General features: G+C 37.0%; 1 protein-coding gene across 1 annotated transcript in view; it reads right to left on the reverse strand.

Moving 5' to 3' along the window:
* Positions 1–223: 223 nt before the first annotated feature.
* The window catches only part of AR (androgen receptor), a 209,103-nt gene continuing 192,915 nt past the window's right edge, over positions 224–16,411 (reverse strand). Inside the window, exons 5-8 of the mRNA XM_055120752.1 lie at positions 14,382–14,526; positions 8,261–8,391; positions 7,221–7,378; positions 224–6,629 (exon numbers count right to left, since the gene is read on the reverse strand). Of these exons, the coding sequence (XP_054976727.1) occupies positions 6,474–6,629; positions 7,221–7,378; positions 8,261–8,391; positions 14,382–14,526 (590 nt within the window). The 3' untranslated portion in view covers positions 224–6,473. The remainder of the gene's footprint in view (positions 6,630–7,220; positions 7,379–8,260; positions 8,392–14,381; positions 14,527–16,411) is intronic.

The following is a 16,411-nucleotide window of genomic DNA, read 5'->3' on the forward strand; positions in this document are numbered from 1 at the left end:
TTCATCTTGAACTTTAAATTGTTTTATGTTTAAATAATTAACAATGGTGATAAGAGTACATTAGTAACATTTTCTCAGGTCACTTTGTTAACAATAACTTGAGTCTTCAGTCACAACAGGGGCCATAGCCAAGTTTTATCTGGCATTTCAGCAAAGCCAATATTTTATGTAATGTATGACATTTCTGAAACGAGACACAGAGACAAATCCAGAGCCAGACATCGATGCCAAGAAACAAGTTTCTGCAATTTTTAATTGTATTTAGAGCAACAAAAGATTTCAAGATTACAAAATGTTAACAGAACACTAGCTGCTGCCCAGTGGAGGCCTACCGCCCCTGTGTAAACTGTAGCCCCATCAAAGCAAAATTATTATTTCTTTTGAAAATATGCTTATATTTTTTACACTACTTTTAAAATTTCATCAACATTGAAAATTTTTTATTCTTGCTACATAGTTCCCTTTTCCTTCCAAATTAATCTCAAGAACAGCATAAAAATGTCATATCTGAGGCACTCCCTGATACAATTTCCACTCTAGAGGAAAGTAGAAAGGTTTTCCTTGAATCATCCCAATGGTGTCTATATTCTTTAGCTTCAATCATCCCAAGGGTGTCTATTCTCAACACAACAGTGGCTAATGCAATAGGACAAAACCATAGGTATTTCACTCCAGCACAGTTGTACCAAAGGCTAAGGTTGAAAGAAATTGCAACTCTGCACAGGGTACAGAGTTTCTAAATGTTGAGTAAAAGTAGGATTAACACCAATAGAGGATCAGGAATATTTCATAATTTTTCTTCTTTTAGGTTATGAGTGTGTTCCAGTCTTTGGTGGCTAATGCAGTCCACCTTGTTAAGTAGTGAATGTGGGAATTGTTTTAGATTTCAAGTTCCATTCAATTCGATTTATCATTTAAATTCTATAAAAAGTAAAGAGATAAGTGGGATTATGAAAGGAAGCAGCATCCTTGCAATACTGAATTATGATAAAAAGAGTTCAATACATGTTATCTACTTTTTGGCCAAATTGAAGTTGGGATGAATTAAAGCTGAGTCAAAAGCTGTTTTTTTTTCTTTTAGTATCTAACAGTTAAATTCCAACACCACTTTTTTTGGGAGACCCTGGGGCATGTCAAATTGTTTGTTACCTCTATGAAGTATCAGCAGTAGAATGGATAATGTAGGTTTTTCTGCCTTCATCTAGAAGGGATTGGGAGGCTCTGGGCAATAGACCCACATATGTCAACCTCTTAACTGAAGGAAAACTCTTGGTCAGAGGTGGATCTGTACCTACAAAACTACAATGTCTAGTGCATTGAAACAGTTTTTCTAAAAAAGAAAAACGCAATTTCATTACAAAAATCTTAAAGTACCAGTATCAAACCAGAATTATAGCATACCCAGTAGCAAGAACACCTCAATCACTGGTGAATTTTGTGAAATATGGAGCACTTATTCCAGATTCCCAAATGCATAAAGTTTCTTCTCAAACAAAGATGGGGAAGAACAAAGATACACTTATTCTACTTTTCAGGTCTCCTACAGGGTGGGGGCATCAGCCAACTGGGTAGGCCTTTAGCTTTCAAGCTTTCCCTATGGGTACATTCAAATATTTTCCGATTACTTCACAACCCTTTACACATTCATCTGTCTTAGGATAGTAAAGTGCAATACATCATGTACCCTTATCTTTCCCCCTTCTTTGCCCTTTGTAAGGCCTCCAGGTAAGGCCCCATTATAAACAGAGATCTCTTATTTATATTATCAGCCAAAAGATATTTTCCATTCTTAGAGAGCTTCCAAAATGTAATGGCAGCATTTTTCACAAATATATAGTGTCAATTACACTTTGAACCAAATATAAAGTTACAGAAAAATGTAAGGCTATCAGCACATAGTACATCTATATATAATTAAATTTTGAAACATTGATACAAATACTAATTTACACTATATTTCAAACAACTACTTTAAACTACAGAGAACTTTTATGCCATTCAAAAATGGGCAGAAATGAAGGTTTTTGTCTGCTTTCCCTAAGGTTTAAAATATAGTCCTTTAAATATTCTCAGCGAGGGCTAAGTTCACATGTTCAATAAACTAACACGGGCACAAGCAAACACAGTGGCCAAGAGAGCTCCGATTTCAATCATGCAATGATGGAGCTTTGAGAATTTGATCAGCGACTACTACTAGAAAAAGAGGAAAGCCTGTTTTGCTCATAAAATCACTTATTAAAGGACCTATTATCCCACTTAATCCCCAAGAATTACTTCCCACTCCTCTATACATGTATATTCAGGAAGAAACCCACAACACTCATAAGTTAGTCACCAGCAAAATCTTTCAGTCTGTCTTTGGGTAGTTTACTAAAGAGGCACTAATGCTTATTCCCTCCCTGTCTTTAAACTTTTTGGTATCTTAGCAGATACAGTGTAATTTTTGATTATATAATAGGGTTCTTTGTAGTTTTAACTGCTTTCAAAGATTTTCAATTAGATTAGTGATGAGAAAAGACCTGCTTATAAAAAGAAAGAGGGGTAGAGAAGCCTCCTTTTACAGGAAATTGCACATATTAGCTGACTTACTTTTAAGTTTGGAATTTGATCCCTAACTTTGCATTCCTGGTAACGGTGTCCTATTATGGAGGAGTGTATTCAAAGATGAAGGCCCTCTCTTAAACCATGGTCCTCTCATTGAGCAACTAGCAGAGGATAAGTAGAAGTCAGTTTCTTGTTTACCTAAGTCTATGCAGGGAATATCAAGAAGACTTATTAGACTATCTAGATAGTTTCAGGAAGTGAATCTCTCTGGCAAAGGACTTGGAAGGGGTAAAAAAATAGCTTGAACTTTTGTGCACTGATGAATTTCAAGGGAATAAAAATGAAGCTATATCTGTCAAAGTCCTAGTGAAACAAACGATTTGAAGCTCAAAGTTAGGCCACTTGCATGAATTTCTTATTACATGGATGGATAGTAGGCCTATGGTCTCTTAAAGTACAAGTAGAAGACTTCTTGCTATATATGCACGTATGTATTAAGAAGAATATTATGGACAGAGAGGAAAGCATCAGCACATGCTTTCTAACCTTTGACAATCACCTCAGCAACTAACCAAAAGACAGAGTAAATATCTTTTTCTTTCAGTGCTGGTGTGCTTCTGCAAAAATATATGCATGACTTGTTATATTTTCAAAGATATATGACATATTCCTTCAAAAATCCCTTCTAAATGAAAAATAATAACTCTATAACAACAACGATACTATTTGTGGCATAGAAAAACAATAAAACAAAGAACCCAATCCTCATTTCATCTCAGAGGCTAGGCCTGGGCATATTGCCCAATCAATAAGAGCTGAAACTGCCACATGACTTCTTTTTTTTAACCACAGAGTTTGTGACCCTGGCAGCTGTCTGCTGCCCAGCACAGATGGAACCTTTTCTCTGCTGTTTTTTTTTTAATCTTCCCCACTCTTCATCCAAATGAGAGCTGCAAATATCCTTAGAGATAGGTCCTGTGAATTGTCTTGTGATTGATCCTCATCTTCCAGCTCACAAAGGCAGTGGGTCTGGATGGCTGATCCTTTACACATGAGCACAGTGTAGCAACCACATCAACTCAGTTTGTGGAGCAGAGTAAATGCAAAATGAGAAGCATGCACTTGAATTTGCTGCAACATCAATGACTAAAAGGAAAAAATACTCCCTTTAATCTGTGGAAGAACAAAGACAAGCCAAAATCTCTTTTGCTTACTGAAACACTAGCTCAAAAACAATAGGTCAAAAGCCTTATTTAGGTAGTTTTTCTCTAGTCTACCATTTTGAAATTCAGAGTAATTCATTTGTTGCTGATTTTAATTACATTGATGTTTCATATGTTTTAGCCTTAAAACATTTATTATTTAAACATAATATATTCGTAAGAACAAGTGTCATAATTGGGAAATCCATAAAGCTGAAAACTGACAGTCTGAGAAAAAGGAGAACCTACAGTATTTACAAGATGAAATATTAGAATGACATAATAATATTCATGCACCAGAAAAGATGAAGACCATCTCAAAACAGATATAAAGGGGCTATTAAAGTACAACAGATTTTTAAGTGAAAGAGTGATAAATTTTTCTTCTGTTTAGAACAACTAAAAGTGATTCTGTGGGCTTATTATGTAAACCATATGGTGTCATAACAAAGTAAATCAGAATGTGTCTATTCTACCCCAGAAAGAGAGTCTATTATCTTTTATATTATCTATTATAATGTACAGCAATCTTGGATTGGTATATCACCCACCATAGGTTCACATCTCCATCATTATTTAAAAAGCTGTTTTGAAATTATTTTGGCTATCAACACAGAAATCAGTGGAGGAATTTCTCCTATATCATATAATGCCATAAGAAACTATCTTCTCAACAAGTAGAGTGAACCAACTGAAATGGGAAACAACTTCTTGCTGAAGAACTGAGGGAGAAGTGCCAATATAAGAAAGTAGGTGAATATTCTGCTGAACTCAGGGTTGGGAAACAAAGTAACTGAACGGAGGTATGCCAAGGACATTATGAAACCAGTGTCCGAGGAACACATTCTGAGTTCATGGGTAGTAACCCATGGGAGTCACAACAATCAGATTTTTTTCAAAAGATGGTCATGTTTCTATCGTCTCCATATTTCAGCGTTCCTCTGTGAGGTGGCAATGAAAGTGTTACTCTGAGTGAGTATTGTCAACATCAGAGTCCACATTCAGTAACAGAGGAGGAAAAGAAGTTAATTGAACAGATGGTGCCCATCAGGGTTTAAATTTTGCCTCTTAAGAGACTTTAATTAAGTGTCTTAGTCTCCTCTTGATCTCTTCTCTCTTCTTCATAGGATATCTGCAGATATCTGCTGGATAGCAAGATGGTCATTTACAGTTTTGGGTTGTAATTATTTCATTCTTCTCTCCCTGGTAATTGATTTTTCTCTTGAACCCTGATTTAGGTACTCCCTTTAGCTGCTCTTACGTAGAAAGTGGACATGTCTTCAAAGGGAGAGAAGGTAACATCCCTGGGGGACAAGGTCAAAATACACATCTTGTCAAATCCCAATGATACTTTTTTCCAGTTTGTCTAAGAACTATAGAGATATGATAGTTGAGAGACTATTTGTTAAGAAGTCTTGAACTTACTGACATCTAGATTTCTAATATATCAGTACTGCTGCCTTGTTAGCCATTTTAGTGGAAAAGGCTTTAGCAGTCTGTGAACATGCCCAAAGATGTAAACACGGTTCACTGTAATGACTTAAATGCAGTCAGCTGAAACTCGGGATCACAAAACACAGAAGGGATGGTTTTTGAAACTTGCAGTTATAGAAATTCAGGCAGAAAACAGCTGGATGCATTAAAGATAGAGATAAAGAAGGATCAATAAACTTCTTAGGTCCAAGGAAGGAGAACAGTAAGTCACCAGCTCCTTTTTCTATGACTCCAGACTCAAGTTCCATTCAGAACCACAAATGAGAAAGTTAAACTGGATCAGATGGTGTCTTCCAGAGAATAAGATATCTCTTCTCTCTGGCCAGATTCTTCAGGGGATATAGCCATGTTTGGACAAGATAGATCATCTAGTTCAAAATTCTTGAAACGCTATGGAAATTCCATTTAAGTGTAAAAGGAGAGGATGAGAGAGAAAATGGATTAGAAGGGGGAGATATTCACATGCAAAACAATTTACAAATAAGAAGCACATTGTCCAGTACAATGAATTGCACCAGAGTTGAACAATCAAGCCCTCAGGGACAATGGCCATAGGCAGGTACTGTTGATCTATTTGTCCTCCTTGTCCTGTCTTTAATATGTCCTCCCTCCTACCCCAACTCAACTCTGGGGTCATCTTGCCCTTTAACAGCAATAGCCATAGGCAGGAAATAAATTTTCCCAGGACGGAGGGTCAAGAATAAAAGCAGTTCAATTCCCCATGGGCCTAGAATTTTCACGTTGTTTTAGTTACTGTTATCCTCTTTAAAAAATTCTGTTTTCATTATTTTAAGAGAAAAATCATTAGCAAGTTTTCTAGTTTTGTTTTTGTTTTGTTTTGCCAGAAACTTGTAGCTAGCTAAACTTGCTGTGACATCAGGTGAGTAAATGTTTGTGTGGCTGGAACACAGCATACTGCTATAAACAAGCACAACTTGACAATGGGCCACAGAAGAATCATCACAGATTTAAAGATATACAACACTATTGAAATCACGGGTAAGAGTCATGGTAAGAAGCAGAGTCTAAAGTGCCATCGGAGGGTCAGAGAGGAAAAGGGATTTAAAAATAAGAGAAACATGCACAGCAAATTGAACTACGGAATATCTTCATGGCAGATTGCACACCAGTAGTGGAAATTTCTCAAGGCATTGCAGAGTCGTGCAGTTATTCAGGCAGAAGATATCTGAAAAGAAAAGTGGTGAGAATGAGAATATAAGAGATTTCAAAGCTTCACTGGGCATGGAAATAGATGGGCTTGACTTTCCCAGAAAGGATCTTGGGAACTTGCACAGAGATGATCTCTGCCATCATTTCTGGAAAGTCTACGCTCACCATGTGGGACTTGATTAGCAGGTCAAATGTGAACTGATGCAGCTCTCTTGCAATCTGCAGGGGAATAATAAGAGGGGGAGAAAATAGCATTAGCAGAAATTAGCTCCCACCCAGATTTTGCCATCCTCTCACCCCTAATTTCCACCCCCTTTTCTATCCATGTGTGTGTGTACATGTATGTGCATCCACATGTGCAGTAATGAATTCCAGGCAGATACTGAGGGTTCCCAAGAGATACTATAGCTAACTGGCACAGGAAAGGTAGGTTATTTCTTTTCATCAGTGTGCATATATTATGTATGCACATGCATACATGCAAACTCACATACACATGACTTGAGGAAAGGGGAAAAAACATTTAAGTAATTTTTTCTGCCTAGAGGACTTATTTGCTCTAAGAGCCTTTTCTGTGTCCCATTAGCTCTGTTCTCAGCTCCTCCACCTATTTCACAACATCCAGCTGGGACACTGTGACCTGTGTTCCTTTCTTCTCCATTGTATTTTCTTTCTGGAAGACACTCAAAACCAGTGGGGAATGGAAGCACCTCCCAACAGGTTGTGCCAGATCCTAGAAGAACGTATTATCACTTGGCTCTATCAGGCCAAAGCACCCCCCCCCCACACACACACACATCATTTGCTTACAGGCTGCACAGAGTCCAGAAGCTTGGTGAGCTGGTAGAAGCGCCTTGAGCAGGATGTGGGGTTTTTTCTCTTGCATGCAATGATACGATCAAGTTCCTTTATGTAGTTCATTCTAAGTTCATCAAAGAATTTTTGATTTTTCAGGCCATCAACTGGAACTGATGGGGGCAAAAACAGAATGGGTAGAAAAAGTATTTCCATGAAGAAGTATTAGAAAAAGCATCAAGTTTTCTGACTACAAACATAACCCCCACCCCCACAGGGAGAGAACCATGTTTCTGGTTATCTGTCAGTTGAAATCTAATGTCTGAAACCTTCACTCTGCCAGTAGTCTTAGAGACAAGAATAGAGAGACCAAATAAAATTTGAATTCATTTTTCTATGGCATTCCATTTTTGTGGTATATATATTATGCACATTATATACATCATACATAATAATAAAATAAGCATATATTATGAAATTTGTTTTTATTATTACATATATTTCAGTTCTGACTTTCACAATTATAACACATAGCATTATATATTAAAAGTTTGCTTCCTTTTCCTTCAAAAAAAATAAAGCAGCACTCTTCTTAAAATAGATATTATAAGGAAAGCTGCCAAGTAAACCCTTGCATAGATCTCTTCCTGTTGGCAGAAGAAAAAATTCCTTCCAGGAGACAATCCTTTCTGTCCTACAATAAATGCAAGGTAACAAGAAAAACACAAACATAAAAAGAAATCTAAGTTGGTCCTTGCCTGTTTTGTGATAGAATTTATGGGAAAAATGTAAAGACTGAAAATACCTTGTCCCCAAAAGAGACTGGGAATACATAGAAACGTAATGGAGATTAATTTCCAGCAACTTAATTTATATCTAAACCAAAAAATCCAATCCTGTTAAGAAAAGGGATGCTAATAGAGAGTGCAGGAGAGTGAGTAAAAGAAGAAAATGCACAAGCACTGGCTTCTCCCTGATTATCCTCCAATAGTAAAAATCAGCTTCCAAAGAGCCCCTAGGAATTCAAAGGTTTCCCAACCTTCTCAGGCACTTACTAATGCTGAACAGCAGCAGGGCCTTCATGCAGAGAAATTCTTGGGGGGTGATTTGGAGCCATCCAAATTCTTGAGAAAGGTGCCTCATTCTGACACACTGACTATACATCCGGGACTTGTGCATACGGTACCTGGGAATAAGACAAATTGAGAAGGAGAGGAATTTAATAAGACTTAAAAATAATTTTGGAGAAAATGTCTCATTTCCTTCCCTTAAGCAAGTTCTCCAAGAAGAGCTTTCTGTTTCTCGTCCTGTTTCAATAATAAAGAACAAAATAATTCTTTCCTTCCCCATAACTTTTTTAATTGTCTTAAAAATATTCATTTATTTTTAATGTAGACAAAAGCCACAACTGTTGATGCACTTCTAGAACTAAAATTGATTAGATAACAAAACTCTAATATTAAAATACTTTTTTTTGGAGTAAATAGATTTTATTCAGAGGTTTCTGAGGGAGGGAGGAAGGGATAAGTTGGAGAGAGAATAGTAAGAATAACGAGAGAATGCGGGCTTCTCCAAGGGTGGAGGAAGCCCCTACACATAACTGAGCTTTAGACACAAAAGTATTAAAGCAAGAAAGTACACATCTCAAGAGGGGAGATTCGGGCGACACATGTGCTCGGCCACACGGGCGTAAGCAGCACAAGGGCTCAGGCAGCATATGCGCTATTAAAATACTTTTTAAAAAGTCAAATTTTAATGCAAAAATTGTTTTATCTCACAATGAGGTTGTTAAATCCTTGTATAAGTATTCACTAAGCTGTTTGTTGCTAGTTGTTAGTTGAGACTTCTGTGTTATTATTTTTGGTTGGTGAATTTACCTGACTTCTGTGTCACTATCCCATCTAATCTGATGTGCTCCTACTGAATTTCAGTTGACTCATTAGGGGGTGTCATGACGCCACAATATGGACTGGAGGCTTTAGGATATATGGTCTGGATCAATTAGTTGACATGATAGCAGCTGTGGAAGGTGGGCATGGCTCTTGGAGCTTCTGGAAGTACTGGAGGGTGGGGAAGGCTTCATATTCCACCTCTGGAAAGACCCCAGAGTTCTCAATCTGGCACTGAGGTACCTGAAATTTTTCACAGTTCTGTGTCTCTGCGGGGAATATTAGGGAAGTGGTGGAGTTTACCCTTTGGCATATCTGCAGCAGTGGGGTATGGATGTGGCTGCCAGGGTTTCAGCTGGGCTGATACATGGCCCGCCCCCTCCCAAACTTTCCCCAGAATTTTGACTCAGGGATACCAATTTGTCCATGATTTCTTTTGCCTTTCCTTACTAAAATTACACATTTTATTTTCTTTACATTCAGTTATCTACCTTATTTCTATTTACTTCAATTTCATGGTGTTCTTAGAAATTTTGTTTTATTTGTTTTTTTTAATTGAATCAGTGATATACACATTTACAAAGTTGTTCATGGATTTCAGTCACGTAATGTTCCAACACCCATCCCTTCACCAGTGTACTTTTCCCACCACTCAGATTCCCTTCCCCACCCAACTGCCATCCCACTGTCACTATGGCAGGCAGGCACTGTTCTTTCTATTTCTCTCTCTTTCTCTCTCTCTTTCCTTTTGGGCCTTATGGTTTGCAATACAGATTATGAAAGGTTATCAGATATATTGTTTTACCTGTGCCCTTCACCCCCCCACCACTCTTGTGGCAACTGGAGCTTCCCAAGGTGACTGAGTAGAATTCAAATCTATAGAACTATGCTAAACCATTTGTCAATTAATTTTAAATGCTTCTTTCTATTCTTAACATCCTAATAACTACTCCTAATTCCCTAACCAGGATATTGTTTATCAGATGTAATTTTTCAGTCCATATACTCCTCCTATTTCTTGAAACAGGGATGGAAACAGGAAAATCTAACTAAATGAATATAAAGGGTCAGGTGTATAGTCTTCCTGACGATAGTTCTAATATCCTAGATGTTGCAGAGTCAGATATGTCCTCCAGGCAACCAAATTTGAAAGATTTCTAGCAAAAGAAACTGAAAATCAACTCAGAATAAAGACACCAGAATTCCCAGGTTATAACAGGTAACCTTTCAAGTTCTTTCAAGTTCTATACTAAAAATGATACTAGAAATGATACTAGAAATGATAAATGATAGAGAAAGAGAGAGATAGAGAGAGAGTGAGAAAGAGAGAGGGATCTATGGCAAAAACAAAGGTAATTTGACATCCACATAGTGATGAGATAAAAAATGCTTCCAAGATTGAGTTTGGGGACTGTAGTTCGACATTTTGGTCCTCAAACCACAGGCATAGCAGGACTGGTATTGGCTGGGTGGAAATTCAATACCCTATATCAAAGAGATACTGGCTGTGATAGATAAAGAGAAAAAGATGAAGATGGTTCAGATTCAATTCATACTGAAAAACAACTGGAAAGAGAAAATGTGTATATAGTATCACAAACAAGTTAGTTGACTGAACAGTGCTACTCTAAACTCTTTCTCATAGGAAATTTTAAAGTAAATCTGCTGATCTTGGCATCTGACTCTACCTTGATCACCATTGTAATTTCAAGCCCTGATTGAGGACAACACTGATATAATGGTCCTGGAATGGAGGATTGCTATTTCATTGCTGCAGGGCTGGGTGGGTGGATAAATGATGAGTAAGAAAAGATGAAATAGAGGGAAAGGAATTCACAGAGAAGGAAGAACAGTAGTGTGAGAGTTAGGGTGAAAAGAGCAGGGAGAGAATAAGTTTCAAAAAATGGGACATTAAAATGGAAAATAGAAAATGAGGGGTAGGAATGAGATTCAGTAGGAGAGCAAAAGTAAGTGGGAAAATAAAGAATAAATAAGAGGGGAAGGCAGCAATGGTGGAAGTTGATGATGGTGATGATTTAGGGGTTGGAAATTTTTTGCCTGAAATTCAATTATGTATATCTTTGTAAATAACAGTGCCTAAATTTTAAAAAAGTTAAATTTGCATCTAAAATTTTTCTAAAGATGAGAAATTGCCTGTCATATTAAATATTCGATAAATCACATGTAAGAAGGTGCCATCATTATATGCTAACCATACTATAGATGACGAGATTAAGGTTCAGGAAAGTTTAATTATTTACTCAGTCATATAGATAGGGTTTAACCCATAGCTATCACAAATGTGCTTTCAATGAAGAGACAAGGAGAGAAATAGAGAGAGAGAGAAAGAAAGAAAGTGAGAGAGAGACATGAAAGTAGAGCTGATAACAGGGTTTGTGAGACATCAGCAAACAGGTTGGTTGTTCCAGAGTCACTGACTCTCTCTTTGGGTTTATCTCTACCCATTAATATCTTAAAGATACTATTAGCAATTAGTGATTTTCAACTAAAAAAGTTCAACAGCCCTAGAAGGTACTAAAATATTGGGGGAGGCAGTTTCTGTTGTCGCAGTGAGTGGGTTATTTGGTATGTAGTGGGAAGAGCTGCTAAGGATACTTAACATATTGCAATATTTGTAATATCCATTAAATAAAAATTACTTTTTCTCAAAATTTAAAACACCTTTCTAGCAATGACTATTTGATCCTAAGAACTGTAACATAGGTTATATAACATTTTCTACAGGAAGGAGTACGTGATGTTTCATAAATCCTGGACATGTTATGTCTAGGATTCTAACACTATAGGAGTCCTATGGTACCTTCTGATGATGAAAAACATAGAAAAGATGAGGTTCTACATAGTAGCAGTGAAGAAAAGTAGGATTTACAGAATAATTATTATCTTGCAAAAATTTAAAAGTTGTGAAGCCAGGGACACATTCCTTGGACATGCAAGCACCCATGTTTGATATACATTGGCACCATGCCACCGCCAAGCCAGCATCTCTAGGTGTAGACCTGGAAGCCTCTGAGCACTTCCAGTTGTGACCCTGATGACTTGAGAGCACCTCTAGGTACTATGAGCATTATAGTGCAGACCTTAGCATTGAACTGTCTGGCTAGTAGGCTGAGTGTCATCAGAAGTTGACTCTAGGCCCCCTGAATCCTGCTTAGGATCACTCTTCCCCTAAAAATAGAAAATCTTAGAATTAGTGGAGAGATTAGTTCAGGTGCCCGGGAGTTAATCCAATGATCAGAAAACAAACAGGAGTATGGGGTTGGAGAAATATGTTAGAAAAGAGCTTTAAAATCCCTTCTCTAAAGCATAGGTTCACAGATACTTGGAGACCTGGAAACCATAAAGGATTTTTTTTTTTTTTTTTTGCTTTTTTGGGTCACACCCAGCGATGCTCAGGGGTTACTCCTGGCTTTGCACTCAGGAATTACTCCTGGCGGTGCTTGGGGGACCATATGGGATGCCGGGGATCGAACCCGGGTCGGCCGCGTGCAAGGCAAACGCCCTACCCGCTGTGCTATCGCTCCGGCCCCCAAACCATAAAGGATTTAAAGTAAAAAAGTCTATGGTATTCTTAACTTCTGTCTGGGATAGCTTAGAATAGGGTAACTATGGACAATAAATTTCCCTTAAAATGGTACTGTGGTACTAGAGAAATCATTGGTTTATAGATTTTATTTTAAGGCACTTCTGGGTTAGAGGGATCAAGGGGAGAGAAAGTAAATTCTTGACTTAAACAAAATGGATTATCTGCTGTGAAAGTAAACTGAAAGTCCTTGGGTAGATTCTTCTGGCAAACTTCATACACAATGTCATAAAAAATCTCAAATATCAGACAGAGATTAATACTATTAGATAAAGAGTGTAGCATAAAGGTAATTCTCTTTTATTTCTTGTCTATTATGGGATAGGTACTTAATATCCATTAGTTGACATTTTAATCATCATAACAAACCATTTGAGAAATGGTTCTCATAGAAACCTGTTCAATTTTATTAAAAGATGAGGGCACTTAAAGAGGAAAGTTAACTGTTTTTCCCAAAGACAATGATTTAGAAAATTTTAGAGCTGATATTTTAGCCAATAAAATAAAAACATTAAAATCCGAGCCCTTGACAAATTTATGAAAGATATGTAGAACTGGTGGCAGGGAAGACATCAAGAAAATCTATTTAACAGAGAAGTTGACCAGGCCAAGATTACATAGCTAGAATGGTGGAGCTGTACAATGCCATCATTCACTATTATGAAGGAGTGAAAGGGCTGAAGATTCCATAAACATATTGTTTTAATTTTTAATAATAATTATTATTGAGGTAACATAGCTTACAATAGTGTTAATATTTATGTTTTAAACATTCAATATTACTGCATTAGAACCATCACCAATATGTCATTAGCTCTTCACCACTCTTCGTGATTGCTGCCAACATGCACTAGACTAGATCTATGACCTTAGAATAGTATATATAGCTTCTGAATATCACTATATCTCATGCTGCAGAGTAGTGGGAGAGTTTATATATAACTTAACTTTAAGAAGACCAATTTTATTCATCTATGAAAAATTAGGGGGGAAAGCAGAAGTATAGCAGGGAGGGTGCTTGCCTTGCATACAACTGAGCCAGGTTACATACCCAGCACCACACATGGTCCCATAAGCCCCACCAGGCTTCATCCCTGAACTCAGAGCCAGGAGTAAGATTTTAGCACTTCTTGGTGTGGCCTAAACCCCCCAAAAGTTAAAAAGATGAAGCAAGGCAATCAGGTTATAACAAGAACCTAACAAGACAAGATTTACAAAGTACTTTGCATCATCCTTATTCCATCTATCGTAGCTCAAAGGAATTGCTCAACAAATAATGACTGGCAGTAGTCCTAAATAGGAGCACAAAAACTAAATTCAGGCCTACTACTTCTCTCTTTCTTCATTCTCGATGTGATTTGAGTGCAGGGGAAAGCCATTGACATGAGATTCTTAGATATATTATAAATATCTTCTATTTTATATAAATTTCTATATTATAGAGAAAGTCAAAAATATCAGGGTTAGTGAAACGGGATGGCCTGAGCACCAATCTATTCCTTGCCTCCCACCACTTAGCCTTTAAGCCAGGCAAAACATTTCAGACTTATCGTGCTGACCTCTATTCTCTCACCTGTAGATGAAACGAGCTAACAAACACTGTTATTTCATTGTACAACTAAAACCAAACAGATCCAGCCAGAAGGTTGTCTTTATGTAAATCACAAGCCCATAAGCACTTACTCATTGAAAACCAGGTCAGGGGCGAAGTAGAGCATCCTGGAGTTGACATTGGTGAAGGAGCGCCAGCCCATGGCAAACACCATCAGCCCCATCCAAGAGTACTGAATGATTGCCATCTGGTCGTCTACATGCAAATTGCGGAAACCTGGAGTTAGGGTAGAGATAGTGGTCAGATTGGGCATTGATTAGCTGAATTAAGTCTGGAACTCAACTGAAATGTGAATTTCTAGAATAGTATATATAGCTTCTGAATATCACTATATCTTATGCTGCAGAGTAGTGGGAGAGTTTATATATAAGTTTATATGTACATATATATATAAAGTTTGCATATACATAATTCTGTTTCTTCCCAAAAGATTTTTAGCTTCATGAAGACAGGGACTGTCTTTTTCTTATTTATTTTGCTCTTCCTACCACATAGGAGAGTTAAGTTATTCAAATACGCATTTGAGGAATGTTAATAAAATGTTTAAAGATCCTCACTTTTTAATTTAAGGAAATGCAAATTATATGATTTGATAGTATCTTCTTTAAGTCCACGGAACATTCCTGCAATGTAAAATAAGTAGAACAGATATGTCCAAGTTTTCAACTGTTTGTAAATCCTGGAAACCTTCAAACAGTTGGATACTTAAAATGTTACCTCAGAGATCACCCCCTACCATAAGTTCATTTCTACCTTTTCAAGTGTACCCATAATTAAATGAAATTTGTCTTGAGTGCCTCTAATAATTTGGATGATGCTTCTTTCCTGTTGATATTCTCATTTACCCATTATAATTACCCTAGAGGATGATCAATGTGACAAGTTGTCAACAAAGAACATAAAAAGCAGATAACAGAATTCTCCATGGTCATATTGTCTACATGTGATCAACTAGAATTAAAACCAAGGTGTTCTAATTTTCTTCTTAAGTCTAGAGCTGATGGTTACAACTCAAAAATCACCAAAGCCACTAGCTGTTCTGACGTCTGTTCTATTTATTAATGTTGTTCCACATAGTTCATATCTGTCCACTTAAGCAATCTATTTTCTTTCTCTTTTCATCTGGTGCAAATCCTCCCAGATACCAGGGTTTAATAGAGTTCCTCATAACAACACTCTTTTCTGAAATCTTAGTTCCCACGTGTCTGCTTTCCATCTGTACTATAACAACAAACAAGCCAGTGCCTCTGATTCCAGAGTATTTCATGTCTGATGTGTTTCTGTGACATAAACATCCTATATTGATTTCTTCACTAGAAGAAAAAAAGTAAGAACCAAGTAGTTATGGAACTTCCATGGATACTTTGGATAGAGAAGCTTGGGATCTTGAACTCTGAATCTCTGTGGAGGGAGGCAAAGGGAAGCAAGATTTGCCTTGAAAGTTGATTTAAAAAATAAGAAGGTACCTAGAGATTTAACTGTAAAAATACCAAGCGAGTTGTCAATACTGATTCTTTCCCCAGGATATTCCAGAGTCTTAACAAATATTTTTAAAAGCATAGTTTGGCAGCAATACTAATTAATGGTTCTTAGTGAGAGCTATTTAGCACTCAAGTTTAATCACCAGAACACAAAAACAACAATGCTGGTTAATTTTCTTAGATATATAATCTTATTAGAATATTTTATTCTTTAATAGCAATACCTTAAAATAATCTTCTCACATGTTAATAGATATCAAGGAATGGCTTGAGGGATGGCTTGCTACATATTTCCTTCAGCATAGATTCATCCAACACTTAATCAGCATTGTAGTAGGTTATTATGAAAAATAGAGTATTATTCTCAGGTTTTTAATACTCCAGTTTAGGGAGCAGAGGAAGATTTTTTGAGATCCATTTTTCACTATAATAAGGTGTACTATTTATTTGCAATCCAATGGAAATCTGCAGTCACATTTCAAATTTAGGAGAACACACAGTCAAAAAAGGCCACTGAGAAACATTTTCTTTACCTAGCGCGCTCAACAGTCAAAGTGTTTGAAAAATATTATTCATCCTTGGTACTCAAGCATGAACTTCTAGGAAAGACTAATGTCATT

The sequence above is a fragment of the Sorex araneus genome, chromosome X, assembly GCF_027595985.1.
Source record: "Sorex araneus isolate mSorAra2 chromosome X, mSorAra2.pri, whole genome shotgun sequence".
In the NCBI taxonomy this organism is placed as follows: Eukaryota; Metazoa; Chordata; class Mammalia; order Eulipotyphla; family Soricidae; genus Sorex; species Sorex araneus.